Source organism: Scyliorhinus torazame, chromosome 10, assembly GCF_047496885.1.
Source record: "Scyliorhinus torazame isolate Kashiwa2021f chromosome 10, sScyTor2.1, whole genome shotgun sequence".
Taxonomy (NCBI): Eukaryota; Metazoa; Chordata; class Chondrichthyes; order Carcharhiniformes; family Scyliorhinidae; genus Scyliorhinus; species Scyliorhinus torazame.
Window position 1 is genome coordinate 173,609,630 of NC_092716.1, and position 27,478 is coordinate 173,637,107.

Genomic DNA, 27,478 nt, shown 5'->3' on the forward strand with positions numbered 1-27,478 from the left:
GACGGATCTTATTAGCGTGGAGGGACTCGAAGCCCCTGAAATTGGGTGTACGGGTTAGCGACGTGGCCGGGTTTCTCAGTCTATAAGTTTGCCCTGAGAGGGTCAATGCTAGGGTTTGTCAACTTCTTCGGGGAAAACTAAACTGTCAGCAGATACAATAAAAGGGGGGTGGTTAGGGAATAAGGGGGGAAGGGGGAGTTAGTTCAGTTCAGTTTAGGCGGTATCAGCGAGTGGAAATGCAGGGACTTGGGAATTGTTTGTATAAACTATGTTGGCGGTGTATGGTTGTTGGTTGGGAGAGGGTGTTATGTACGGAATTATGTTTACATTTTTTGAGGGTGGGATGTGACACAGTGGTTAGCACTGGGCCTACGGCACTGAGGAACCGAGTTTAAATCCCGGCCCTGGGTCACTGTTCGTGTGGAGTTTGTACATTCTCCCCTTCGGATTCTCTTCCAGCCTCTTGTGTCTCGCAGGGCAATCACCAGTGGCTCAACTAGAACGGGGACAGCGGGCATCCCTGCTTTGTACCTCTGTGCCGCTAGAAGTATTCAGAGCTGGTGGTGTTGGACTGAACACTCACCTTTGGGGCGTTGTACAGGGGTTTCACCCACGAGGTGAACTCTGTCCCTAGCCCAAACCGCTCTAGTATCTCAATGAGGTACTTCCATTGGACACTGTCTCTGCGTCCAGAGAGACAATCACCTCTGGTGTTCTCTCCCCAGGTGGGGTCATTATCATGTTCAGCAGCCGTCTGATGTTCGCATTTAGCTGTCTACCCGTAACAAAACTTGGCTGGTCTTCTTCTGACCACCTCTGGTACGCAGTTCTTTTAAAAAGTACCCAATTATTATCCAATTTAGGGGCAATTTAGCGTGGTCAATCCACACTAAATTCAAACCCGGGTCCTCAGCGCCGCAGACCCAGTGCTATCCACTGCGCCACATGCCGCCTTGGTACGCAGTTCTACAGCTGCTTGGCTAGGACATTTGCGAGTATTTTCATGTCCACATTAAGCAGCGAAATGGGCCTATAAGATCCGCATTCCGTTGGGTCGTTTTTGGGTATCAGCGATATTGTGGCCTGTGTTAGCGTTGATGGCAGGCTGCCCCTCGCTAGTGAGTCTCTGAACATCTCCCACAGGTGCAGGACGAGTGCAGCCTCACATTTTTTGTAAACGTCCGCCGGGAACCCATTGGGTCCCGGCGCATTCCCCCCAGCATAGAGTTGTTCTTTTTTTTGTTTAAAAAAAAATACATTTAGAATACCCATTTCTTTTTTTTTCGAATTAAGGGGCAATTTAGTGTGGCCAATTTACCTACACTCCACATCTTTTTGGATTGTGGGGGTGAGACCCAGGCAGACACGGGGAGAATGCGAAAACTCCACAAGGACAGTGACCCGGGGCTGGGATGAACTTGGGCCCTCAGCACTGTGAGGCAGAAGGGCTAACCACAGCGCCACCGTGCCGTCCGTGCACCTGCATGGAGTTGATGCTTTCCATGACCTCTCCCAGTCCTATTGGTGCTTCCAGCTTCCTTCATCTATTACCCATGACTGGCATGTCCAGTCCATCAAGGAACCATTTCATCAGAGTTCTATCGGGGGCTTGGAGGTGCACAATTCCCAGTAGAAGATGTCTAAAGTTTTGTTGACCTTTTTTGGTTCGGCTACCAGTCTGCTTCTGCTATCCTTCACCTGCGCTACTTCCCTCATCACTGCCTGCTTTCTCCACTGGTGAGCAAGCAAGCGGCTAGCCTTCTCTCCATGCTCACAGAAGGTCCCCTATGTTTGGCAGAGTTGGTACACTGATTTCCTGGTGGATAACAGGTTAAAGTCCATTTGCAGCTTTTTCCTCTCCACCAGAAGCTCTACGGCCGGTGCCTCGGAGTATGGTCTGTCGACTTCCAGTATGGAGTCGATCAATTGTTGCCGAGCAGCCCATTCTTTCCTATCTCTATGAGCCTGGTAGGCAATAATTTCTCCCTTAATCACAGCCTTCAGTGCCTCCCTGAACGTGGAAGGCGAGACTGCCCCGTTCCGGTTGTTAGTAATATACTCGCCTATGGCCTGTGATGTTTTCTGGCAGAAGACCTTGTTGACCAAGAGGGTCGTGTCCAACCTCCATGTGGGGCACTGGGCATGGCCCGTCTCCAACCTCACATCCAGGTAATGTGGGGCGTAGTCAGAGATTACATTTACGGAGTATTCTGCTCTGACTATTTCTGGAAGCACCGATTGCCTCACAACAAAAAATCGATGCAGGTGTAGGCCTAGTGTACTGGTGAGAAGAATGAAAATTCCTTCTCACCCGAGTGCATGAACCACCATGGGTCCACTGCCCCCATTTGTTCCATAAACGTTCCCAGTTCCCTAGCTATGCCTGCTGTTTTCCCCGTTCTGGGGCTTGATCTGTCCGTCAGTGGGTCCTGTACACAGTTAAACGCCCCCGCCCCCATGATCAGTCGGTGCATGTCTATGTCAGGAATTTCCACCATGGTCTTCTTTATAAATTCTGTGTCGTCCCAGTTGGAGGCATATGCGCTTACCAGGACTACCGGTGCCCGTCAAGGACACTGCTGACTATTGTCATGAGAATGTCCCTTTAAGGGATGTCATTGTGTGGGTGCAGCTAGGATGTGGCTCTGAGTTTTTACTTTCACTTTGGGTTTGGACTGGTTTTGAACTGCACAGATTGAAAGAAATGTTTCTCTATCTTCATTTTAAAAGCGATTTCCAGACTACTTGGTAACTTAAAAGAGATAATTGCTTTCTGGGGGGAATTCAAATCTGATGTTTGAAAAGGGGAACAGAGTATCACTAACAGGTCTTATACCAGTAAGTATGCCGTGTGCTGGGCCACACCCTGGCCCATAACACCATGACCTACCCAATGTCTGGGTATATCCTTATCTTGTGTCTCTCCCAGCTGCTTGCTTTTGTCTGCCGAACCTAATGCTAATGTGGAGGTTCGCCTCCCGGGGTTGCACTGACTCCCTCCCATGCCCGTTTTGCTGCTGTCCTCTCTATCTCCTGACCCTCCCCTATGCTCTGCTGCCCTTGCCCCTTCCTACCTCCTCTCCCTCCCGTGCTCTGATGACCTTGCCCCTTCCTTTCTATGAGCAAGGCAGTGCAGTCCCATACCAAATTGTCCATGTCTATCACTATTTTGTCTTCTTCACCGCTGCCTCGTTTGCCTTTTGTCCAGCCCGTTCATACGGACGAACTTGTCGCCTCTGCCAGGGTGATGAAATAATATTCCTTATTCTGGTATGTCACCCAGAGCCTGGCCGGGAATAACATCCCGAATATAACATTGTTTTTGTACTGGGTTTTTTTTTTTACATAGATTACATAGAATTTACAGTGCAGAAGGAGGCCATTCGGCCCATCGAGTCTGCACCGGCTCTTGGAAAGAGCATCCTACCCAAGGTTGTACAGGGCCGACTTCACGTGGTTGAACTTTGCTAGGTCCACCCCAATGCCCTTACCCAGTGTCCCTCCCAACTGCTTGTTTTTGTCTGCCAACCCCAACACAGGGTCCTCTCCCGATCCTGGTACCTGTGCAGCTTGCCTATTATTGCCCTTGGCTGCTCCCCGGCCTTGGGCTTTGTACATGCCCCGTTGATCTCTAGCAGCTCGGGGAAGGTGTCCTTCCAACCAGGCTGCCCAGCATCTGGGTCACGTAGTCAGTTGGGACTCGGTCTTCAATTCCCTCTGACAGGCCCATTATTCTAATGTTTTGATGCCTGGATCGGTTCACTCGGTCCTCGACCTTCTCTTTCAGGTTCCCTTGGGTCTCCACCAACCTCTTTATCTTGGCCTCCAGGGCGACGATCCGATCATTTTGGTCCATCGCTGCTTTATCGAGTTCTTGGATCGTTTTCTCCTGGGTCTCCAGCTCCTTCCCATTCCGTCGAGCGCCGTCTGCATAGAGGCCTGTGCCTCCGCCACCGCCATTTGGATCTCCACCTTGATCTCATTGCGGTTAGTTCCTTAGTTAGGAACAGGGGGGACGGGGACTGTTCAGGTTGCCAGTCTCTGTCACTCGGGGTGGCCAGGGACCCCTCACCTCGTGGATCCACCGACTCGCTCGCTGCCCCTTTCTGCCGTTTCTTGCTTCCCTGCGGTCTCTCGAGCTACTGCTTCCTTGCATACGTTCCTCCTTCTCATTCTTCATGGGGGAGGGGATGAAGGAGTCCGATTTTCCGGGCTAAATTCGGGCAAAAATGCCCATTTTGCTGTGTGCTAGAGAAGAGTCATCTGATGTGCGACTACTCAGCACATCCCCGTCACTGGAAGTCCCCAATCGATGGAATAATAAACTCCTTTCTCTACATTCACTCTAAAAGTCTTAACCCAGTTTCCGATGTGGATCAATTGTTCATAATTTAGGCCTAAACTGCCAGCCTCATTCAGACAGACAAGAATTATTGCAGCAAAACTATAGGAATGTCAGACTGATGCAGTTGGAGTACTCTATTGAAATTGGTGTGAAGATTCAAAATCGTAATCACCCATAAATTAACTTTTCTCCTTTTCAAAAAATTTTGTTCATGGGATGTGGGCATCGCTGACTGGGCCAGCATTTATTGCCCATCCCTGAGGAACTTCTGTGGGTCTGGAGTCACATGTAGTCCAGACCGGGTAGGGATAGCAAATTTCCAATCCTAAGGACATTAGTGAACCAGATGGGTATTATGACAATCGACAATGGTTTCATGGTCATCATTAGACTTCCACACTTGTATAGAATTCAAATTTCACCAACTGCACTGGTGGGATTTGAACCTGGGTCCCCAGAGCATTACCCTGGGTCTCTGGGTCACAGTCCAGTGACAATACCACCACTCCACTGCCTCCCCTAAATTCTTAGTCCAGGCAGTTACATAATTGCTACTACTGGCTGACTCATACTGGATTCAGCAAAGGCCAGACAGTCAACCTATCCATAGAATCCCTACAGTGCAGAAGGAGGCCATTTGGCCCATTGATTCTGCACCGACCCTCTGAAAGAGCACCATCCAGACCCACTTCTCCCACTCTATCCACGTAACCTCATCTTATCTGCACATAGAACATAGAGTACAGGAGGCCATTCGGCCTATCGAGTCTGCACTGACCTACTTACGCCCTCATTTCCACCCTATCCCCGTAACCGAATAACCCCCCAACCTTTTGGTCACTAAGGGCAATTTAGCATGGCCAATTCACCTAACCTGCACGTCTTTGGGCTGTGGGAGGAAACAGGAGCACCCGGAGGAAACCCACGCAGACAGGGGGAGAACGTGCAGACTTCGCACAGACAGTGACCCAGCAGGGAATCGAACTCTGGGACCCTGGCACTCTGTAGCCACAGTGCTATCTACTTGTGCTACCATGCTGCCCACATCTTTGGACACGAAGGGGTGATCTAGCATGGCCAATTCACTTAACCTGCACATCTGTGGGAGGAACCCAGAGCACCCGGAGGAAACCCTCGCAGACACAGGAAGAATGTGCAAACTCCACACAGACAGACAACCAAGGCCGGAATTGAACCCGGGTCCCTGGCATTGTGAGACAGCAGTGCAAACCATTGTGCCACCATGCCGCCTGAAACCTTTCTAGACTAAACCCCTCACGCTAAGATGTCACCGGGAATACTGGGCAGGCCACAGTGCCACTTTTTCTGGGAGCTCCTGTGCTGGAGTTTCCTTCAAGGGCCATCTTTCCTCTTCACTAAAATAATCTCCTACCACTACTGCAGGCCAGGTTCTGCTATTCCTTCAAGGGAAGCTGTGGAAATCCCTGGACAGTGTTAAAAGGGACAGGGACCTCTAGGCAAAGGAAATATTTAGGAAAATTGATCCAAATGATTCACTGTTGGCGTTCATTGCAGGTAAAGCCAGAGAATTGCAGAGGAAGAGGAGACTGATCTGTACTCAGCCACAAAAGAAAACTGAAAATTTACCAGTGATGCTTTGAACATAGACTGCGATACTTAACCCTACTAAGACTGTACTATATAATCTTTGGACACTGGACTGAGCTTTGTTGATACGCTGTAAAACTCAGATATGACACAGATATTTTGATACTCTAAATATACAGTAAGTATTTCTGATTATTAAGTCAGATAGTATGGAAGGAATCACTCTTTTGCAGCTCTAGAGTACTGCACAGCGCTGCTGGAGAGAGTGTAATAAAGTCCCTTACCATTTGCAACACACCAATGTAAGCCATGAGGTAGCCATTGTGCTCCGCCTCCAGTTTGAAATGGTCCATAGCAACAACTGAAAACATACTCTGGAACACTCCTGCAAATACAAACAGAACATGAAAGCCAAGTCATTCGAGGTCTCAATATCTTACAGGTGTACAAAATTAGTCATGATGTGGAGACGCCGACGTTGGACTGGGGTGAGCACAGTAAGAAGTCTTACAACACCAGGTTAAAGTCCAGGTTTATTTGGAATCACGAGATTTCAGAGCGTAGCTCCTTTAACTGCCCAAATCATTTAGAAAAAAAATTACCAAGAAGTTTGCTTGGCCTCAGCATTGCTATTCTATCACAACATTGTAATGGTAAAACAGGAGGGCGAGAAAGGTCCTTTTGAATGAGTTTTAAGTTGCATGCACCCACATATTTCACAAGCAGATGAATATCATGGGCCAGGGTTTAGAGAACCCCAAAGTGTATCATGGAGTTCCCCTGACCCACAACTTCTAATAGATTGTGGTATGGGGAGCACACGGCCCACTCTACAGGTGTGGTACAGCAGAAATGGAATTTTTTTTTAAAAAAGCAAAACAATGTTTATTCTATGAACTCAGGTTAACCTTTTTAAAACATAGTGAACCTCTTAGCAACCATCAATTCAAATACAACCACCGAAGAATACAACACTGGGTAATTCTTAATAACTTCCCAAACAACATCCAGAAGGCAGAAGAAACACCTTTCAACAGAAGCACATTAGGTTTACATTCACTACTGAGAACATTTATAGTTCTGAATTCACCCAATGATCAAGAGATAGTCTTTTCATGGCAGAGAGATCAACAGTACACCTGCTCTGTCTGGCTTCAGCTCCAACACTGAAAACGAAACTAAAACACACCCTACAGCCTGCTCAAAAACAAAAATAAAAAGCTGACAGACAGCCCAGCTCCACCCACTCTCTGACATCACTGCAGTAATAACCACCCATTTCTTAAAGGTACTCTCACTTCAGATATTTATATACACACCCATTTATAAACACCCATTTCTTAAAGGTACTCTCACATGACACGAGGAGCTCATAAGATTACCATTGCAGTTTAAAAAATATTTTTTTCAAGTACCCAATTTCCCCCCCCCCCCCACAATTAGGGGGCATTTCAGCGTGGCCAATTCACCTACCCTGCACATCTTTTTTTGGGTTGTGGGGGTGAGACCTGTTGTTTCATGCTGCTTCGGATAACACAGGCTGCTACTTGATGCAGTCTTAACTAAAGGATGCTCCAGACTCTGAAATGAGTTCAACGTGTTTATTGAACTATTAACACAGTTCTCAAATGAGTTTGACTCTCTGCTAATCTAACTGTAGTAACTCAGTCTAACTGTACCAGCTTGCTTTAAGCCACGTCCTGGGGTGTGATGCTGCTGATCAACCCTGTCTAACTCTCTAGATGTCTGTCTGTGGAAACAGGCAGGGTGTGAGTGCCTCATCCCTTTTATAGTGTTTATGTCATGCCCCCTTGTGGTGATGCCATCTCTTGAGTGTCCTGACTGCCCATTGGTTGTGTCCTATTCTGGTTGTGTCCTATTCTGAGTGTTCATTGGTTGCATGTTTGCATATCATGACATCGCCCCTTTTTAAAAAAAAAAGATGTATATACATGTGAATGTGACTGACTGAGGAATACAGAACAGAACAAACACAACAAATACTCATAAGTCCAATCTCTGAGGTTGCGTCTGATCCTTGTCGACCGCCGGAGAGATGGTGGAGGGGATGACGGTGTCTTGGCAGGCAAGTGGGAGGCACGACTGGTGGTGCAGATCTGCACAGGACTGCATAGTGGTTTGGTTTCCCACAGTTTAAACAGCGTTTGTCTCTTGCAGGGTAGTTTTAAAAAAATTGGGCGGTGCCGCAGTTCGCACACGTCATGACTTCGGCGTCAAGATGCTCAGTGCGTCGTTGCGCATGCGTGGTGCGGTTCTCGGACATCTGCACCTACGCAGTGCGGTTTTCGGCCGCTTAGTGTTCCCGATCGCATTGCACATGTGTCGGACCCCAGGAAGAACGCGCAAAATGGCCGCTTTCGTCAATGTGGAGGCGCTGCATCCGGGAGATGGCCTTAACACTCTCCACCTCGTGGGAGGCTTGTTTTTCACTTTCTGCCACTTTGTACTGTGAATAGCAATTTTTAGAGTGCTCATGCACAATACACGTTTCAATCACGACTGGCAGGGTCATGTGGTTGATTTTCAACAATTGCTCTCGCAGAGGATCAGAGTGGACTCCAAAAACGATTTGGTCTCTGATCATAGAGTCAGTGATATCACCGAAGTTGCAGGATTGCGCTAGCAGTCTAAGGTTAGTTTGATAGGAGTTGAAGGATTCGTCTTTACCTTGCATCCTCTGCTTGAAGATGTAGCGCTCAAAGATTTAATTGGTGTGCACCTCGCAGTGGCTGTCGAATTTGTCCAGGATGGTTTGGTACTTCGTTTTGTCCTGCCCTTCGGAAAAGTGAAAGGAGATGAAGATCTCTATCGCATGGTCACCCGCAGTGGTGAGTAGAAGAGCTCTCTTCCACGCATTGGTCGCGCCATTGAGGTCGGATGCTTCCACGTATAGTTGAAATTTCTGCTCGAATGATCGCCAGTTGGCACTAAGATTGCCGGTGGTCCTGAGCTGATGAGGAGCCTGAATCTTGTCCATTGTGCCTGTATTCAGTAGCTGGTTGTCACGGATCTTGCTGAGTTGAACTAAGTAGATTGAACAGTCGCTCCTGGTATCATGTTGTGTTATGCTGCTTCGGATAACACAGGCTGCTACTTGATGCAGTCTTAACTAAAGGATGCTCCAGACTCTGAAATTAGTTCAACGTGTTTATTTAACTATTAACACAGTTCTCAAATGAGTTTGACTCTCTCCTAATCTAACTGTAGTAACTCAGTCTAACTGTACCAGCTTGCTCTAAGCCACGTGCTAGGGTGTGATGCTGATCAACCCTGTCTAACTCTCTAGATGTCTGTCTGTGGAAAGAGGCAGGGTGTGAGTGCCTCATCCCTTTTATAGTGTTTATGTTATGCCCCCTTGTGGTGATGCCACCTCTGAGTGTCCTTACTGCCCATTGGTTGTGTCCTATTCTGAGTGTTCATTGGGTGCATGTTTGCATATCATGACAAGACCCACACAGACATGGGGAGAATGCGCAAACCCCACACACGGACAGTGACCTGGGGCCGGGATCGGACCCAGGTACTCGGCGGCGTGCGGTAGCAGTGCTAACCACTGCACTACCGTGCTGCCCGTAGGACATACATAAATACACAATGTAAATACATAGACACCATTCTCCTCATGTTTGCGTGGGTCTCACCCCCACAAACCAAAGATGTGCCGGCTAGGTGGTTTGGCCTTGCTAAATTGCCCCTTAATTGGAAAAAAAATTGGGTCCTTTAAAAGGAAAAAAAGTAATACATAGACACAGACATCAAGTGAAGCACATGGAGTGTAGAGATAGTGTTGTAATTAAATTTTAAACGGTTAGTATGGTTGTAAGAGATGTAGGAAGAGGATCTGTGATAGAGAGCACGCAGAGTCGCCACGCTCCGCTGCCATCTTGGACTGCATCATTCTCTTATTGAGTAAATGGGATTTCAAATTTTGTTTACTTTAACAAGAAAGGTTACTGGTCCTTAACTGGATTCCAACAAATTTTGGGGACCCTCCGGACTGTAACAAAATTTGGGGGTCTAATCCGGGGTTGTAACAAAATTTGCAGGTCCTGTCCAGGATCATAATGAAACACCACTTTGTTGATAATGAAGAGGGAGAGAGAAGGGGACGAGTGGAAGGAGGAGAAATCAACACCAGATAGTGAAGCAGATAATGCAAAACTATAAGAATCTTTTGTGGATGCAGTACTCAGTGAATATGTCCTTCCTAACTTGTGTTCGGAAACTGCAGTGACATAGGCACTCATCTGTAATTGCCACAACTTAATTAGGAGCCATGAAAGTGACAAGAATTATAAATTTCAAGGCAAACGATTATTTCCAGGCACCTTAAAAGGCTTATTCCAGAACCAACTTAACAATCAGTCGAGATTATATTCGGGTCACAGAGAATTTGTAAAGGACTGTTCCGAGGTAAACTTGCAGAGACTAAATACTAACAACAAGAAAAATGCTCAAAGGTTTTTTGATATTTTGTTTTACTTTCAAATAATATTTCCTGTGCTCCATTGTTAGACGTTTAGCACCAGTAGAGCTCCAGTTATCTCATCAGGCACGATTTTTGACATGTGAGCCTATACTACAACTGTTACAAGTGCTATTGTCCAGCAAGGGCCTGACCCTGCTCTCATCCGTCATCCACACAAGTTTACTTTACACCGGAGTCACTGGATTCTGATCAAAATTGGGAACTATGGTTGATCTTAGTTTCTCTCCTATTCCCTTCATTCCCTCCCCGAGCTCATCTAGTCAGGATTCTACCTACTGCTCCTAGGCCTTATTCCTATAACGACCCAACTTGCCTTCTGAGCTCCTCTTGTTAGTTTTGTTTTTAAATTTAGAGTACCCAATTACTTTTTTCCAATTAAGGGTCAAGTTAGTGTGGCCAATCCACCTACCCTGCACATCTTTTGGGTTGTGGGGGTGAAGCCCACGCAGACACGGGGAGGATGTGCAAACTCCACACGGACAGTGACCCAGGGCCGGGATTCGAACCCGGGTCCTCAGTGCTGTAATCCCAGTGCTAACCACTGCGCCACCGTGCTGCCCTGCTCCTCGTTAGTTGATATTATTAACTGTTCTCTCTCTTCTGGTACTGTTCCTTTTTTAAATCATCATCTCTCCTTTTATATATGTGGGTTATGGTAGTTGTGTGCAATGTCTCTTAAGAACCGAGTCATGTGACATACTTTGCAGGCTTTAATGTTCGTCTAGTACCAACGCTTGTACAATGAATATTTATTCAATACACCTCTGTTAATGTTGCTTTTGAGCCCACCTGCATCTACAATCTATTTCTTTTGTACGGTTAGTCTAAAGATACAGCAGTTTACAAAAAGAAAATGGCAGACGAGGGACGGAGGTACAGCAGGGCAGAGAAGAAATGATACTCACAGTTTGCGATGAGAGTTAAAGCTGTTATAAATGGTAATTCAACTTTATTTAACTAAACCATTAATTTAAGGGAAGTTGGTGAGTGTTCTGATGTCACTAAAATGACAGAAAAAGGGCAGCACGCTGACACAGTGGTTAGCAGTGCTGCCTCGAGCACTGAGGACACGTGTTCGACCCCGGCCCATGTGGAGTTTGCACATTTCCCCGGGTCTATGTGGGTCTCACCCCCACAACCCGTAAAGATGTGCAGGTTAGGTGAATTGGCCACGCTAAATTGCCCCTTAATTGGAACAAAAAAATAATTGGGTACTTTAAATTTATTTTTTTAAATGTCAGAAAAGTTTAGTGCGATGGGATCATTAGATAGATTCAGAGGACTAGAAGTCATACTCAGAAATATTCCAGTATTATATTCTAGCCACTAAGATTTTGGAAGATATTAAGGTCCCTGCATTCTGAAGTATAATTGGAAGCAAAAGAAGCTTTGTTCAACCTGAGACACCCAGGGATTTTTTATTTTTTGAGAGCACGCAGAGAGCAGAGCAGGGAGAGAGCGCAGGGACAGAGCGGAGTGGGGAGAGAGAGAGCAGAGAGAGCGCGGGGAGGGAGCGCAGGGAGCAGAGCGGGGAGAGAGCGCAGAGCGGGGAGACAGAGCAGAGCGGCGGGAGAGAGAGCAGAGCAGGGAGACAGAGAGCGCAGAGCGGGAGAGAGAGCGCAGAGCGGGAGAGAGAGCGCAGAGCGGGAGAGAGAGCGCAGAGCGGGGAGAGAGCGCAGAGCGGGGAGAGAGCGCAGAGCGGGGAGAGAGCGCAGAGCGGGGAGAGAGCGCAGAGCGGGGAGCGAGCGCAGAGCAGAGCGGGGAGAGAGGGCAGAGAGAAAAGAGGGAGAAGCAGGGCAGAGCAGAGCAAAAGAAAGAGAGCGCAGGACGGGGAGAGAGCGCAGAGCAGACTTCTTTAAAAAAAATTTTTTTTAAGAGTACCCAATTAATTTTTTCCAATTAAGGGGCAATTTAGCGTGGCCAATCCACCTAGCCTGCACATTTTTGGGTTGTGGGGGTGAAACCCACGCAAACATGGGGAGAATGTGCAAACTCCACACGGACAGTGACCCAGAGCCAGGATTGGACCTGGGACCTCGGCGCCGTGAGATCGCAGTGTTAACCCACTGCGCCACCTTGCTGCCCATGACACCCAGGGATAAGATGTACCAAGAATTGGCTAAAATATTAGAAGACCATAATGCATCAAAGCCGTTAATTATTCCTTTCATCGAAGGAATCAGTTAGAAGGGGAAAATATTGCAGTTCATCGCAACCCTCAAGCGACTTGCAGAGTTTTGCAAATTTGGCCACTTGTAGACGATACAATTAGCGTTTGTTTGTTGTGTGATTTGAAAAATGAGGCCATTCAGAGAAGATTATTTTTTTAAAAAATTTATTTTTAAATTTAGAGTACCCAATTCATTTTTTCCAATTAAGGAGCAATTTAGCATAGCCAATCCACCTATCTTGCACATCTTTGGGTTGTGGGGGCGAAACCCACGCAAACACGAGGAGAATGTGCAAACTCCACATGGACAGTGACCTAGAGCCGGGATCGAACCTGGGATCTCAGTGCTGTGAGACTGCAGTGTTACCATTGCGCCACCGTGCTGCCCTAAATTTTTGTATAGTTGACCAGAAAATTATTTGTTTCCATGAATAGCTGAACTACAACCAAAAATGCAATCAAGCGTGCTCATGTCAATCATCCAGAACAAAATGAGTCTCTCATTCTTGGTTGAGTTTGAGCCAACTTTTGAGAACCTCAAAAGGAATATGGGTTGTGGTAGATGGTGGTTAGCACAGCTGCCTCATGGTGCCAAGGTCCTATGGTTTGCACTTACTACACTGTAAGTGAGGTAACTCAACAGCATAGCGTCAATTGTATATAAACATGTACAAAAGGCACGAAGATGCAGTGACCATTATGATAATGCATGATAAGGAACAAGGTGATTTGCCCAGGGGCTGTGCATTTCCTTTATATTCAAACAGGTACATTGAGATGGCTTACCCATTGGCAGACCAGTGATGGTTTTAATTGCAAGGATTCCTGCAGCTCCAGGGATACTCAATAGTCTTAAGATTTCTTTCACACTGAAGATGCTACTAGCCGTTTCTAAAACAGAAATGAATGTGTTACTGCTCAGCGTTGTGCATGTTCATTGCTTCACACACACTCTCACTCGTGTTGTTTGTTGCTGCTCACCCTCCTCAGCTCAATTTTCTTTCCTTTTCTTCCCCATCTCGGTATAATTCAGGGACTACATTTGAGATATTGCGTTATGTGTTGTGGAAAACAAACTTTTGCTGTTACCCATGAAGCCTTTGGGGAGTTGCTCATTATTTTATATAAAATCATTGCTGCAGGCATGGGGGAAAGAGAGGAAGATTACCCCATCTGCTCATAGAGAATAAAACAAAAAAATCTCCTGAGACTCTTCTGAGCAAAGCTGCCAAAATAGTGCCAGTTGATACTGAATAATGTGCACTTGCGTCTACTGGGGACTGAACGGAGATTGCCCAAACTCAGTTTATGAGATCCAAACAGTCATCACATCAGAAATTTTCATTTCATTGGACTGCACTGGGGACAAATCCGCATTTCACAGATGAAAAGGACCATGTTTATCCAACTACACTGTTTACTCCCTACACAGGAGGTGTGGTGTCAAAACCATTATTGTTTATCTTATTCAGAAAAAAATACATCAGGCTTTTCCAATGATTGGCTGTATCAAGAATCTGTCATAATTGTACCGAATCATACAAATCAAAAGGTAGGCCATCCAGCTCTTTGAGCTGCTCCTCTTTTCAATTAGATCATGACTGGTTTGTACCTCAATCCCAGTGAACCACCTTTGATCCATATTCCTTGGTACCTATACCAAACAAAAATCTATTGACCCGAGTCTTAAAAGTTTCAACTGACCCAGCATCCACAGACATTTGGAAAGGAGAGATCCAGATTTCTACTACCCTTTGTGTGAAAACATTCCAGGGTCAATTCCCATTCTCTATTGGGGTAGCTGATCACAGGCTAGAGGACAGGTGAGGCATCACAACTGACCTCAGTGCTGCTTACGGGAAGAGGAAATAATTTGTTGGGAATCATACTCTTGATTGCTCCATTCAACCCCTGCTGGACAATATCAGTGGACAGATGTCCACAAGTGCTGCCTGGCAGGGACTGAATATTACAGATTGGACTTCAATGGAATTCCATTATAGCCTATAACAGGAGAAATTGCTTACTCTGATAAGTGGGTCATTAACCAGAGGTTAAAGGTTTAAAATAATTGCAAAAGATCCAGAGGAAAAATTAGGATATTTCTTTTTTTTTTTACACAGAGGGATGTTACAATCTAGAATGCATGACATGAAAAGGGGGTTTCATCAGAAACCATAGGAACTTTCAAAAGGACATACACTTGAAGAGGACCAATTTGTATGGTTATGGAGGAAATAAAACTGTGGTATGGGACTAAATTAAACAGCTCTTTCAAAAAGCTGCTCAGGCACAGCACCATTTGTCCTGTTAGATTATGTGAAACAGCAGAGTGTATCTAATGCCTGCAGATCAAAGGGCTGGAAGATTATGCGAGAAAACAGCAAAGGCAGAAAAGTAGGATATAGATTAAAGAAAAATTTGCACAAGGATTAGCTACTGATGTTTAGACTTATGCAGTGAGGGACTTCCGGGTGCGGCGATGACCAGCTGAGTCGCACGTTTCGGCAGCTCCCGGTGGAACGGACTTTTGGGCTCTTAATAAGAGCCCCAACGGCAATTTTAACGGCTAAAAGTACTGTACGGTGAACCAGAAGGGAATCCCCCCTGGATATGGATGAAAAAAGGAGAGGAAGGTGGCCGGATTGCGGTGGATCCTTTAGAGCAGCGGCAAGGAAGGCAAGCAAAAACCAAGATGGCGTCGGAAGGTGGCAGTTTAATATGGGGCCCTGAACAACATGAGTTTTTGAAACGCTGCGTGGAAGAACTCAAAAAGGAATTGAAGAAGGAGCTGTTGGCCCCGATATTACAGGCGATCGAAGGGCTAAAGGAGGAGCAAAAGACCCAGGAGCGGGAGCTTTGGGTCGTGAAGGCAAAGGCTGCCGAGAATGAGGACGACATACAGGGCCTGGTGGTGAAGACGGAGATGCACGAGGCACACCATAAACGATGTGTGGAAAGGCTGGAGAACAACGCGAGGAGGAACAACCTAAGGATTCTTGGTCTTCCTGAAGGTGCGGAGGGAGCGGACGTCGGGGCAAATGTGAGCACGATGCTGCACTCGTTAATGGGAGCGGAGGCCCCGGCGGGTCCGCTGGAGGTGGAGGGAGCATACCGAGTGATGGCGCGAGGACCGAGAGCAGGAGAAATTCCTAGAGCCATAGTAGTGAGATTCCTCCGTTTTAAGGACAGAGAGATGGTCCTTAGATGGGCAAAGAAAACTCGGAGCAGTAAGTGGGAGAACGCGGTGATCCGCGTATACCAAAACTGGAGTGCGGAGGTGGCGAGAAGGAGGGCGAGCTTTAATCGGGCCAAGGCGGGTACTTCACAAAAAGAAGATAACATTCGGAATGCTGCAGCCGGCAAGACTGTGGGTCACATATCAAGGGAGGCACCACTACTTTGAGACGGCGGATGAGGCGTGGACTTTTATCGTGGAAGAAAAATTGGAATGAGCGGGTTATTAAAAAAAAGAACGTTTGAAACAAAGTGGTGGGGCGAGTATGGGGGGCGAAGAGGGGGGCAAAAAGGGGGGAAAGAGGAGTTTTATGTTATTAATCCTGCGATGTGGTAACTTTTCTCTCTTCCACAGGTGGTGGGGGGAGGAAAGGAGGTGGAAGAGATGGGGCGTTGGCCATTGGGGGCGGGGCCAAGGGGGGAGCGCGGGCTCGGCTCCCACGCTATGATAATCATGGCGGGAATAGGGAAGCAGGAAGGAGGGGGCGTCGCACGGTGTGAGCCGAGGTCACGGGGGGAAGCCGAGGTCGGCCAGAGTTTGCTGACTTCTGGGAGCAACATTGGGGTGTAACTACGCTAGTGGGGGATCTAGCGGGGGGGGGGGGGGTGGGAGGGGGGAATTATTGGGCTGCTGCTGCTGGGGAGAGGGGGGAGCTGGTATGGGGTGGGATGGGCGGGGGGGCACCGCCTGGGGGGGACACAGCTGCATGGGAACCGGGTGAGGAGCTGGAAAAAGGGGATGGCTAATCGACAGGGGGGGGGGGTAAAAAGCCCCCCAACCCGGCTGATCACGTGGAACGTGAGAGGGCTGAACGGGCCGATAAAGAGGGCACGGGTACTCGTACACCTTAAGAAACTTAAGGCAGACGTGGTAATGTTACAGGAAACGCACTTGAAACTGATAGACCAGGTGAGACTACGCAAAGGTTGGGTGGGGCAGGTGTTCCATTCGGGGCTAGATGCGAAAAACAGGGGGGTGGCTATATTAGTGGGGAAGCGGGTAATGTTTGAGGCAAAGACTATAGTGGCGGATAGCGGGGGCAGATACGCGATGGTGAGTGGCAAACTACAGGGGGATACGGTGGTTTTGGTAAACGTATATGCCCCGAACTGGGATGATGCCAATTTTATGAGGCGTATGCTAGGACGCATCCCGGACCTAGAGGTGGGAAAGTTGGTAATGGGAGGAGATTTCAATACGGTGTTGGAACCAGGGCTGGACAGGAAGAGGTCCAGGACTGGAAGGAGGCCGGCAGCAGCCAAGGTACTTAAAGATTTTATGGAGCAGATGGGAGGAGTAGACCAGTGGATATTTAGCAGACCTAGGAGTAAGGAGTTTTCGTTTTTCTCCTATGTCCACAAAGTCTATTCGCGAATAGACTTTTTTGTTTTGGGAAGGGCGTTGATCCCGAAGGTGAGGGGAACGGAGTATACGGCTATAGCCATTTCGGATCACGCTCCACATTGGGTGGACTTGGAGATAGGGGAGGAAACAGAAGGGCGCCCACCCTGGAGAATGGACATGGGACTAATGGCAGATGAGGTCCAGGTGGGAGTGGTCTGGAGGCGCTGAAGGCAGTGGTTAGAGGGGAGCTGATATCAATAAGGGCACATAAAGGAAAGCAGGAGAGTAGGGAACGGGAGCGGTTGCTGCAAGAACTTCTGAGGGTGGACAGGCAATATGCAGAGGCACCGGGGGAGGGACTGTACAGGGAAAGGCAAAGGCTACACGTAGAATTTGACTTGCTGACAACGGGTACTGCAGAGGCACAGTGGAGGAAGGCACAGGGTGTACAGTACGAATATGGGGAGAAGGCGAGCAGGTTGCTGGCCCACCAATTGAGGAAGAGGGGAGCAGCGAGGGAAATAGGGGGAGTGAGGGATGGGGAAGGAGAGATGGAGCGGGAAGCGGAGAGAGTGAATGGAGTGTTCAAGACATTTTATAAAAAATTATACGAAGCTCAACCCCCGGATGGGAGGGAGAGAATGATGGGCTTTATGGACCGGCTGGAATTTCCCAAGGTGGAGGAGCAGGAAAGGGTGGGACTGGGAGCACAGATTGAAATAGAGGAAGTAGTGAAAGGAATTAGGAGCATGCAGGCGGGGAAGGCTCCGGGACCGGATGGATTCCCAGTTGAATTTTACAGGAAATATGTGGACTTGCTCGCCCCGCTACTGATGAGGACCTTTAATGAGGCAAAGGAAAGGGGACAGCTGCCCCGACTATGTCTGAGGCAACGATATCGCTTCTCCTAAAGAAGGAAAAGGACCCGCTGCAATGCGGGTCCTATAGACCTATTTCCCTCCTAAATGTAGACGCTAAGATTCTGGCCAAGGTAATGGCAATGAGGATAGAGGATTGTGTCCCGAGGGTGGTCCATGAGGACCAAACCGGGTTTGTGAAGGGGAGACAGCTGAATACGAATATACGGAGGCTGCTAGGGGTAATGATGATGCCCCCACCAGAGGGGGAAGCGGAGATAGTGGTGGCGATGGATGCCGAGAAAGCATTTGATAGAGTGGAGTGGGATTATTTGTGGGAGGTGCTGAGGAGATTTGGTTTTGGTGATGAGTATGTTGGATGGGTGCAGCTGTTGTATAGGGCCCCAGTGGCGAGTGTGGTCACGAATGGACGGGGATCTGCATACTTTCGGCTCCATAGAGGGACAAGGCAGGGATGCCCTCTGTCCCCATTACTGTTTGCACTGGCGATTGAGCCCCTGGCAATAGCATTGAGGGGTTCCAAGAAGTGGAGGGGAATACTTAGAGGAGGAGAAGAACACCGGGTATCTCTGTATGCGGATGATTTGTTGTTATATGTGGCGGACCCGGAGTAGGGGATGCCAGAGATAATGCGGACACTTCGGGAGTTTGGAGAATTCTCAGGATATAAACTGAACATGGGGAAAAGTGAGTTGTTTGTAGTGCATCCAGGGGAGCAGAGCAGAGAAATAGAGGACTTTCCGCTGAGGAAGGTAACAAGGGACTTTCGTTACTTGGGGATCCAGATAGCTAAGAATTGGGGTACATTGCATAGGTTAAATTTAACGCGATTGGTGGAACAAATGGAGGAGGACTTCAAGAGATGGGACATGGTATCCCTGTCACTGGCAGGGAGGGTGCAGGCGGTTAAAATGATAGTCCTCCCGAGATTTCTCTTTGTGTTTCAGTGCCTCCCGGTGGTGATCACGAAGGCTTTTTTCAAAAGGATCGAAAAGAGTATCATGAGTTTTGTGTGGGCCGGGAAGACCCCGAGAGTGAGGAAGGGATTCTTACAGCGTAGTAGGGATAGGGGGGGGCTGGCACTACCGAGCCTAAGTGAGTACTACTGGGCCGCCAATATCTCAATGGTGAGTAAGTGGATGGGAGAAGAGGAGGGAGCGGCGTGGAAGAGATTGGAGAGGGCGTCCTGTAGGGGGACTAGCCGACAAGCTATGGTGACGGCCCCATTGCCGTTCTCACCGAAGAAATACACCACAAGCCCGGTGGTGGTGGCGACTTTGAAAATTTGGGGACAGTGGAGACGGCATAGGGGAAAGACGGGAGCCTTGGTGTGGTCCCCGATAAGAAATAACCACAGGTTTGCCCCGGGGAGAATGGATGGGGGGTTTGGAATATGGCAAAGAGCAGGAGTAACGCAACTGCAAGATCTGTTTGTAGATGGGAAGTTCGCAAGTCTGGGAGCGCTGACCGAGAAATATGGGTTGCCCCAAGGGAATGCATTCCGATATATGCAACTGAGGGCTTTTGCGAGGCAGCAGGTGAGGGAATTCCCGCAGCTCCCGACGCATGAGGTGCAGGACAGAGTAATCTCAAAGACATGGGTGGGGGGGGGGTAAGGTGTCAGATATATATAGGGAAATGAGGGACGAGGGGGAGATTATGGTAGATGAGCTGAAAGGGAAATGGGAAGAAGAGCTGGGGGAGGAGATTGAGGAGGGGCTGTGGGCGGATGCCCTAAGTAGGGTAAACTCATCGTCCTCGTGTGCCAGGCTAAGCCTGATTCAATTTAAGGTGTTACACAGGGCGCATATGACTGGAGCACGGCTCAGTAAATTTTTTGGGGTAGAGGATAGGTGTGCGAGATGCTCGAGAAGCCCAGCGAATCACACCCACATGTTCTGGTCATGTCCGGCACTACAGGGGTTCTGGGTGGGGGTGACAAAGGTGCTTTCGAAAGTAGTGGGGGTCCAGGTCGAACCAAGCTGGGGGTTGGCTATATTTGGGGTTGCACAAGAGCCGGGAGTGCAGGAGGCGAGAGAGGCCGATGTTTTGGCCTTTGCGTCCCTAGTAGCCCGGCGCAGGATACTGTTGATGTGGAAGGAAGCCAAGCCCCCGGGGGTGGAGACCTGGATAAATGACATGGCAGGGCTTATAAAGCTGGAACGGATTAAGTTCGTCCTAAGGGGATCGGCTCAAGGGTTCACCAGGCGGTGGCAACCGTTCGTCGAATACCTCACAGAAAGATAGAGGGAATGGAAAAGAAAAAGGCAGCAGCAGCAGCCCGGGGGGGGGGGGGGGGGGGGGGGGGAGGAACCAGAAGGAGTCTCGGGGTTATTAATATATGTATAATATGTATAGGTCGTTGCTATAATTGTATATTGGACTGTTAAATCATATTTTTGGAGAGTGTTTATCTGAGACAAGGCAGTTGCCATTTAGTTTTAGTTTTAGTTTTTGTTATATATTATTTATTCTTTGTTTATAAAACAGGTCATTGTTATTTATACTGTTATATTATTGTGTGAAGGTTACACAATGTACTGTGATGGTTGACCAAAAATTTTCAATAAAATATTTTAAAAAAAAAGACTCATGCAGTGAGAGACAAACTTCAACTGACCTGGGTTATTTTCCTTTGTCCGGGTTTGTTTGGTTTGAGCTGGGATGTACTTCATTACTACAATAGAGTTAAGGACACATCCAGCTGCTGCAACATAGGCTGCAAATGGTTCCCTGAAGAAGACAACAAAAGTTAGAGCAACATCATAAGTTTGCATTATACACCAATTAGTGCATTTAATTTCTTCACTTGAAATATAATATCAAAGGAAGTTTCATTTTTGATTGTTGTGCACTGTCATGCGAGAGTACCTTTAACAAATGGGTGTTTATAAATGGGTGTGTATACAAATATCTGGAGTGAGAGTACCTTTGAGAAATGGGTGTTTATTACTGCAGTGATGTCAGAGAGTGGGTGGAGTTGGGCTGTCTGCAAGTTTTTTACCTTTGTTTTAGGCTGTTTGCTGCAGGGTGTGTTTTAGTTTCGTTTTCACTGTTGGAGCTGAAGCCAGACAGAGCAGGTGCACTGTTGATCTCTCTGCCATGAAAAGACTATCTCTTGATTATTTGGTAAATTCAGAATTATAAATGTTTTCAGTAGTGAAAGTAAACCTAATGTGCTTCTGACTTCTGGATGTTGTTTGGGAAGTTATTAAGGATTACTTAGTGTTGTATTCTTTGGGGGTTATATCTGAAGTGATGGTTGCTAAGATGTTCACTGTATGTTTTATAAAGGTTAACTTGAGTTCATAGAATAAACATTATTTTGCTTTAAAAAGTACTTTTCCATTTCTGTTGTACCACACCTGCAGAGTGGGCAGTGTGCTCCCCATACCACAATCTATTAAAAGTTGTGGGTCAGGTGAATTCCATGATACACTTTGGGGGTCTCCAAACCCTGGCCCATAACAAATTGGGGGCTCGATTGGCTGAGTGAACTTAAAGACAGTGAGGGGTGAGCATATTGTGGTTGCTTTTCAGGTGCGGTATTTTAGTTTAAGTGGGGAGTGTGTTGTGGACAATGGCTCTTTCAGAGGCTCTGACATTTTTGGGGGTGGAGACGGTCACATGCAGTACCTTACGGACAGAGACTAAAAGCAGACTGTTAGATTTGGCAAAAACATTGCAGTTAACATTACATGACAAAATGCGAAAAGGTGAGGTGATTATGGCGGTGGCTAAGCATTTAAAGTTGCCTGAGATACAGTTTAACTAATTGGAAATGGCAAAAATTCAGTTACAACTTAAATAAATAGAACACGAGAAAGAATTAAAGCGGCTTGAATACGAAAGAGGGAGAGAGGAAAAAGAAAAGGAGAGAGAAGAAAGGAGAAAAGAAAGAATAGCCCTAGCAGAACAAAAAGAAAGAGAAAGGGAGATACAGATATGGGAAAAAAATATAAGTGAGTGTGAAATAATAAGTGAGTTTGTTTCTTTGTTCTTTTAGAAGATTTTAGTTTAGACGGGCAGCATGGTCGGCACAGGCGTGGAGGGCCGAAGGGCCTGTTCCTGTCCTGTACTTTTCTTTGTTCTTTGTTCTTTGAGTTCGAACTTCAGAAAATGGCTATGAAACATGACAGTCAGTTAAAATTGGCAGACGTAAAGGGAAACGTACAGTTGGATGATAGTGATGAGGATAGTGAGAAAGAGCGTCATATTCGAAGGCTTGGTGGGGATCTATTTAAATATGTCCAAGCATTGCCAAGGTTTGATGAGAAGGAGGTAGAAGCCTTTTTCATTTCATTTGAGAAGGTGGCTAAACAAATGAAATGGCCACAGGACATGTGGGTATTACTGATTCAAACAAAGCTGGTAGGTAGGGCTGGTGAAGTGTTTGCATCACTACCGGAGGAGGTATCTGGGACGTATGAGGATGTGAAAAAATCCATCTTCGGTGCACATGAACTAGTGCCTGAAGCCGACAGACAAAGGTTTAGAAATTTAAGGAAAGAATTTGGTCAAACATACATGGAGTTTGGAAGCCTCAAACAGAGTAATTTTGAGAGGTGGATAAGGGCTTTGAAAATAGACCAAATGTATGAAGCTCTCAGAGAATTTAAAAATTCAATTCCTGATGTAGTGAGAACCCATGTGGAAGAGCAGAGAGTTAAAACCGCAAGGTTAGCAGCAGAAATGGTAGATGATTATGAATTAGTTCATAAATCAAAGCTTGGTTTGCGACATCAGTTTCAGCCTGTGAGGGATAGAAACAGGGGACATAAGAAATACTCAAGTGGTAGAGGCAAAGGTGATCTGATGGGAGATAATAAGGAGAGTGTACCTCAGATTAAAAAAGAAATCCAAGAGGGTGGAAAAGAAATGAAATGTTTCAAATGTTTTCACTGTAATAAACTAGGCCATGTAAAGTCACAGTGTTGGTGGTTGAAGAAAAGCACTGGGAAGGCTGATGTGGTAAAACAGGAGAAGACAGTGGGGTTTGTTAAAGTGGTAAAGGAAAGTCCAAGTGAAGCGAAGGAGGTGCAAATGATTGTACAGCCTGATCAAGAGATGATTGATAAGAAGGTGCCAGATCTCTTTGAAGGATTTACTTGTGTGGGTAAAGTTTACTCATGTGTATCAGGGGGAGCAGGTAAAGAAGTCACAATTTTAAGAGATACGGGAGCTAGTCAATCTTTAATGGTAAGAGATGAGGAATTATGTAGTTTGGGAAGAATGTTGCCAGAAAAGGTGGTAATATGTGGAATTCAGGGTGAGAGGAGTAGCGTTCAATTATATAAGGTAAGGTTGGAAAGTCCAGTGAAGAGTGGTGAAGTGGTAGTAGTAGTAAGAGAAAAACTATCTTGTCCAGGAATACAGTTTATCTTGGATGATAATATAGCTGGATCGCAGGTGGGAGTGATGCCTACTCATAGAATCATAGAAGTTTACAGCATGGAAACAGGCCCTTCGGCCCAACCAGTCCATGCCGCCCAGTTTTTTACCATTAAGCTAGTCCCAGTTGCCCGCACTTGGCCCATAACCCTCTATACCCATCTTACCCATGTAACCATCTAAATGCTTTTTGAAAGACACAATTGTACCCGCTTCTACTACTACCTCTGGCAGCCCATTCCAGACACTCACTACCCTCTGAGTGAAGAAATTGCCCCTCTGGGCCCTTCTGAATCTCTCCCCTCTCACCTTAAACCTATGCCCTCTAGTTTTAGACTCCCCTACCTTTGGGAAAAGATGTTGACTATCTACCTTATCTATGCCCCTCATTATTTTATAGACCTCTATAAGATCACCCCTAAGCCTCCTACGCTCCAGGGAAAAAAGTCCCAGTCTATCTAGCCTCTCCTTATAACTCAAACCATCAAGTCCCGGCAACATCCTAGTAAATCTTTTCTGCACTCTTTCTAGTTTAATAATATCCTTTCTATAATAGGGTGACCAGAACTGCACACAGTATTCCAAGTGTGGCCGTACCAATGTCTTGTACAACTTCAACAAGACGTCCCAACTCCTATATTCAATGTTCTGACCAATGAAACCAAGCATGCCGAATGCCTTCTTCACCACCCTGTCCACCTGCGACTCCACCTTCAAGGAGCTATGAACCTGTACTCCTAGATCTCTTTGTTCTATAACTCTCCCCAACGCCATACCATTAACTGAGTAGGTCCTGGCCTGATTCGATCTGCCAAAATGCATCACCTCACATTTATCTGAATTAAACTCCATCTGCCATTCGTCGGCCCACTGGCCTAATTGATCAAGATCCCGTTGCAATCCTAGATAACCTTCTTCACTATCCACTGTGGTTGATAAGCCAGTGGAAAATCAGACAACTGAAGGGTTGAAGGACGAAATATACTGGGATTTTTCCGGATTGTGTAGTAACAAGGTCGCAAAATTACAGGTTAAGACAAGAGGAGAAATCAAAGGGGATGATGAAGTTGAAGTGCACTTATCAGAAACGATTTTTGATCAGATGGTTGAAAAAGAACAAGAACAGGTGGAGGATGAGGCGGATATTTTTAGTTCAGGAAAATTGGCGGAGTTACAACAAAAAGATGTTGAAATAAAACGGATGTATCAGAAAACATATACGGAAGAGGAATCTGAGTGTATACCAGAGTGTTATTACTGTAAAAGTGATGTCTTGATGAGAAAATGGAGACCTTTACGTATGCAGGCGGATGAAAAATGGGCAGAAGTTCATCAAGTAGTATTGCCGGTAGGGTATAGAAAGGAGGTGTTGCGAGTTGCACATGAGGTACCAGTGGAAGGTCATTTGGGAATAAGGAAAACTCAAGCTAAAATAAAAAAACATTTTTATTGGCCTGGACTACATAAAGGTGTAGTTAAATTTTGTCAATCATGTCACACACGTCAAGTGATAGGCAAACCTCAAGCGGTGATAAAACCAGAGCCCTTAATACCCATTCCAGCATTTGAGGAACCTTTTACAAGGGTCCTAATTGATTGCGTAGGACCACTTCCTAAAACAAAAAGTGGGAATCAATATCTTTTGACTATAATGGAAGTGTCTACTAGGTTTCCAGACACCATTCCAGTACGTAATATTACAACTAAAAAGATTGTGGAGGAATTACTTAAATTCTTTACTAGATATGGACTACCCACAGAAATACAATCGGATCAAGGATCAAATTTTACCTCCAGGTTATTCAAATAAGTTATGGATAGCTTAGGAATAAAACAATTTAAATCAATTGCGTACCATCCAGAAACGCAGGGAGCGTTAGAAAGGTGGCATCAGACATTAAAGACAATGTTGAGGGCTTATTGTCAAGATTATCCAGAGGATTGGGATGAAGGAATTCCATTCGTACTGTTTGCAATTCGGGATGCACCTAATGAGTCAATCAAATTCAGTCCTTTTGAATGAATTTTTGGTCATGAGGTAAGAGGACCACTTAAATTGATTAAGGAAAAATTGGTGAGTGAGAAATCGGAAATTACGTTATTGGATTAAGTGTCAAATTTTAGGGAACGATTAAATAGAGCAGGTCAATTGGCTAGACAACATTTAAAAGTTGCACAAAATGTGATGAAATGGGTAGCGGACAAGAAATCCAATGTTTGTAGTTTTGCCAGTGGAGATGAAGTTTTAGTATTGTGACCAGTGGTAGGTGAACCTTTAAAAGCAAGGTTTTGTGGACCTTATCAGATTGAAAGGAAATTAAGTGAGGTGAATTATGTGGTAAAAACACCAGATAGAAGGAAGACTCACCGAGTGTGTCATGTGAATATGCTTAAAAGGTACTTTGAAAGAGAAGGAGAGAAAAAGGAGGAGGTTTTAATGATTCTAACTCAAAGTGACGAACCAAATCCAGATGACTGTGAATTTGACATACCTCAAATTAAATTGGAAAACGAGGATGTTCTTAAAAATTGGGATAAATTGTTGAGTTACCTTCCAGAGGAAAAACGGACTGACCTGAAAGAGTTATTAATATTACATGGGCAAGTTTGTGGAGATAAATTGGGAAGTACTAAAATGGCTATACATGAGGTAGATGTGGGAAAGGCTGTTCCGCTCAAACAACATCCATAGACTTAACCCTTTAAAATTGGCACAGGTTAACAAAGAGATTGAGAGTATGCTTAAAAATGGCATAATTGAAGTGGGTTGCAGCCAATGGAGCTCACCCATAATGATGGTACCAAAACCAGACGGTACCCAACGGTTGTGTATGGACTATAGAAAGTTTAATGCAGTTACAAGAACAGACTCTTAACCTATCCCACGTTTGGAGGATTGCATTGAGAAAGTGGGACAATCAGCTTTTATTTCTAAACTGGATTTACTTAAAGATTACTGGCAGGTACCTTTATCCGAAAGGGCGAAGGAGATTTCAGCGTTTGTGACTCCAGATGGTATATACCAATTCAAAGTTATGCCATTTGGCATGAAAAACACCCCAGCCACATTTCAACGGTTAACTAACAAAGTTGTTTCAGGATTACCCAATTATGCGGTATACATTGACGATCTGGTAATTTTAAGCCAGACATGGAAAGAACATTTAAAACATCTGATGGAGTTATTCGATCGACTTCAGGAGACGGGTTTGGTGATAAACCTAGCCAAAAGTGAATTAAGAAAAGCCCACGTCACTTTCCTTGAGGAGTTATACCCTCAAGACAAAGGGAAATAATGCGATTTCTTGGCATGAGTGGATTTGATGGAATATTTGTGCAAAAGCTTTGTAGCGTGATTGCTCCACTGATGGACTTGCTGAAGATGTGTGAAAAATTTCAGTGGACAGTGGACTTTCAACGAGCATTTGACTGTCTGAAAGCTGTGATAACCAATGCTCATGTGTTGGAGAATTACAAGGGACTCTGTGATCAGATTGAACTAAAGTAACTGACTTGAAAGAGACATGCCGAGGCGTAGAGAAATGGATGGATCGTGCAGAAACCTTCTTGTTCAAAGAGACTGTCAATCGAGACGGATTTCAGTTGGAGGAAGAAAAATGAAAAAAAAAATGGACTATATTATTATACCCGTTTGCGTGGGTTGTTTTTTGAAACAAAAAAGTATATTTACTGTGTGCATTTCTTAAAGGATAGTGAAAAGGTGAAAAATGAAACCATCTTGAATTTGATGGTTTGGTTTTTTTTTCTTGGGGGAAGGTGTCATGTGAGAGTACACTTACTCGCTGCCATTAATGTGTGAACTGCAGATTTTCCAAGAAATCATACAGTCTCTGACACTACAGACCAGGATTGAATTTACAACATTGTAATTAGCCACTTTATACCTCAAGGGCAGCACTGTGGCATAGTGGTTAGCCCTGCTGCCTCACAGCGCGGAGGTCCCAGGTTCAATCCCAGCTGTGGGTCACGGTCCGTGTGGAGTTTGCACATTCTCCCCGTGTTTGCGTGGGTT

At 46.1% G+C, this 27,478-nt stretch overlaps 1 protein-coding gene across 1 annotated transcript in view; it reads right to left on the reverse strand.

Annotated features, from left to right (window-relative positions):
- Positions 1-27,478, reverse strand: part of slc67a1 (solute carrier family 67 member 1) — a 192,598-nt gene that overhangs the window by 79,040 nt on the left and 86,080 nt on the right. Inside the window, exons 5-7 of the mRNA XM_072518961.1 lie at positions 20,675-20,787; positions 13,381-13,485; positions 6,199-6,299 (exon numbers count right to left, since the gene is read on the reverse strand). Of these exons, the coding sequence (XP_072375062.1) occupies positions 6,199-6,299; positions 13,381-13,485; positions 20,675-20,787 (319 nt within the window). The remainder of the gene's footprint in view (positions 1-6,198; positions 6,300-13,380; positions 13,486-20,674; positions 20,788-27,478) is intronic.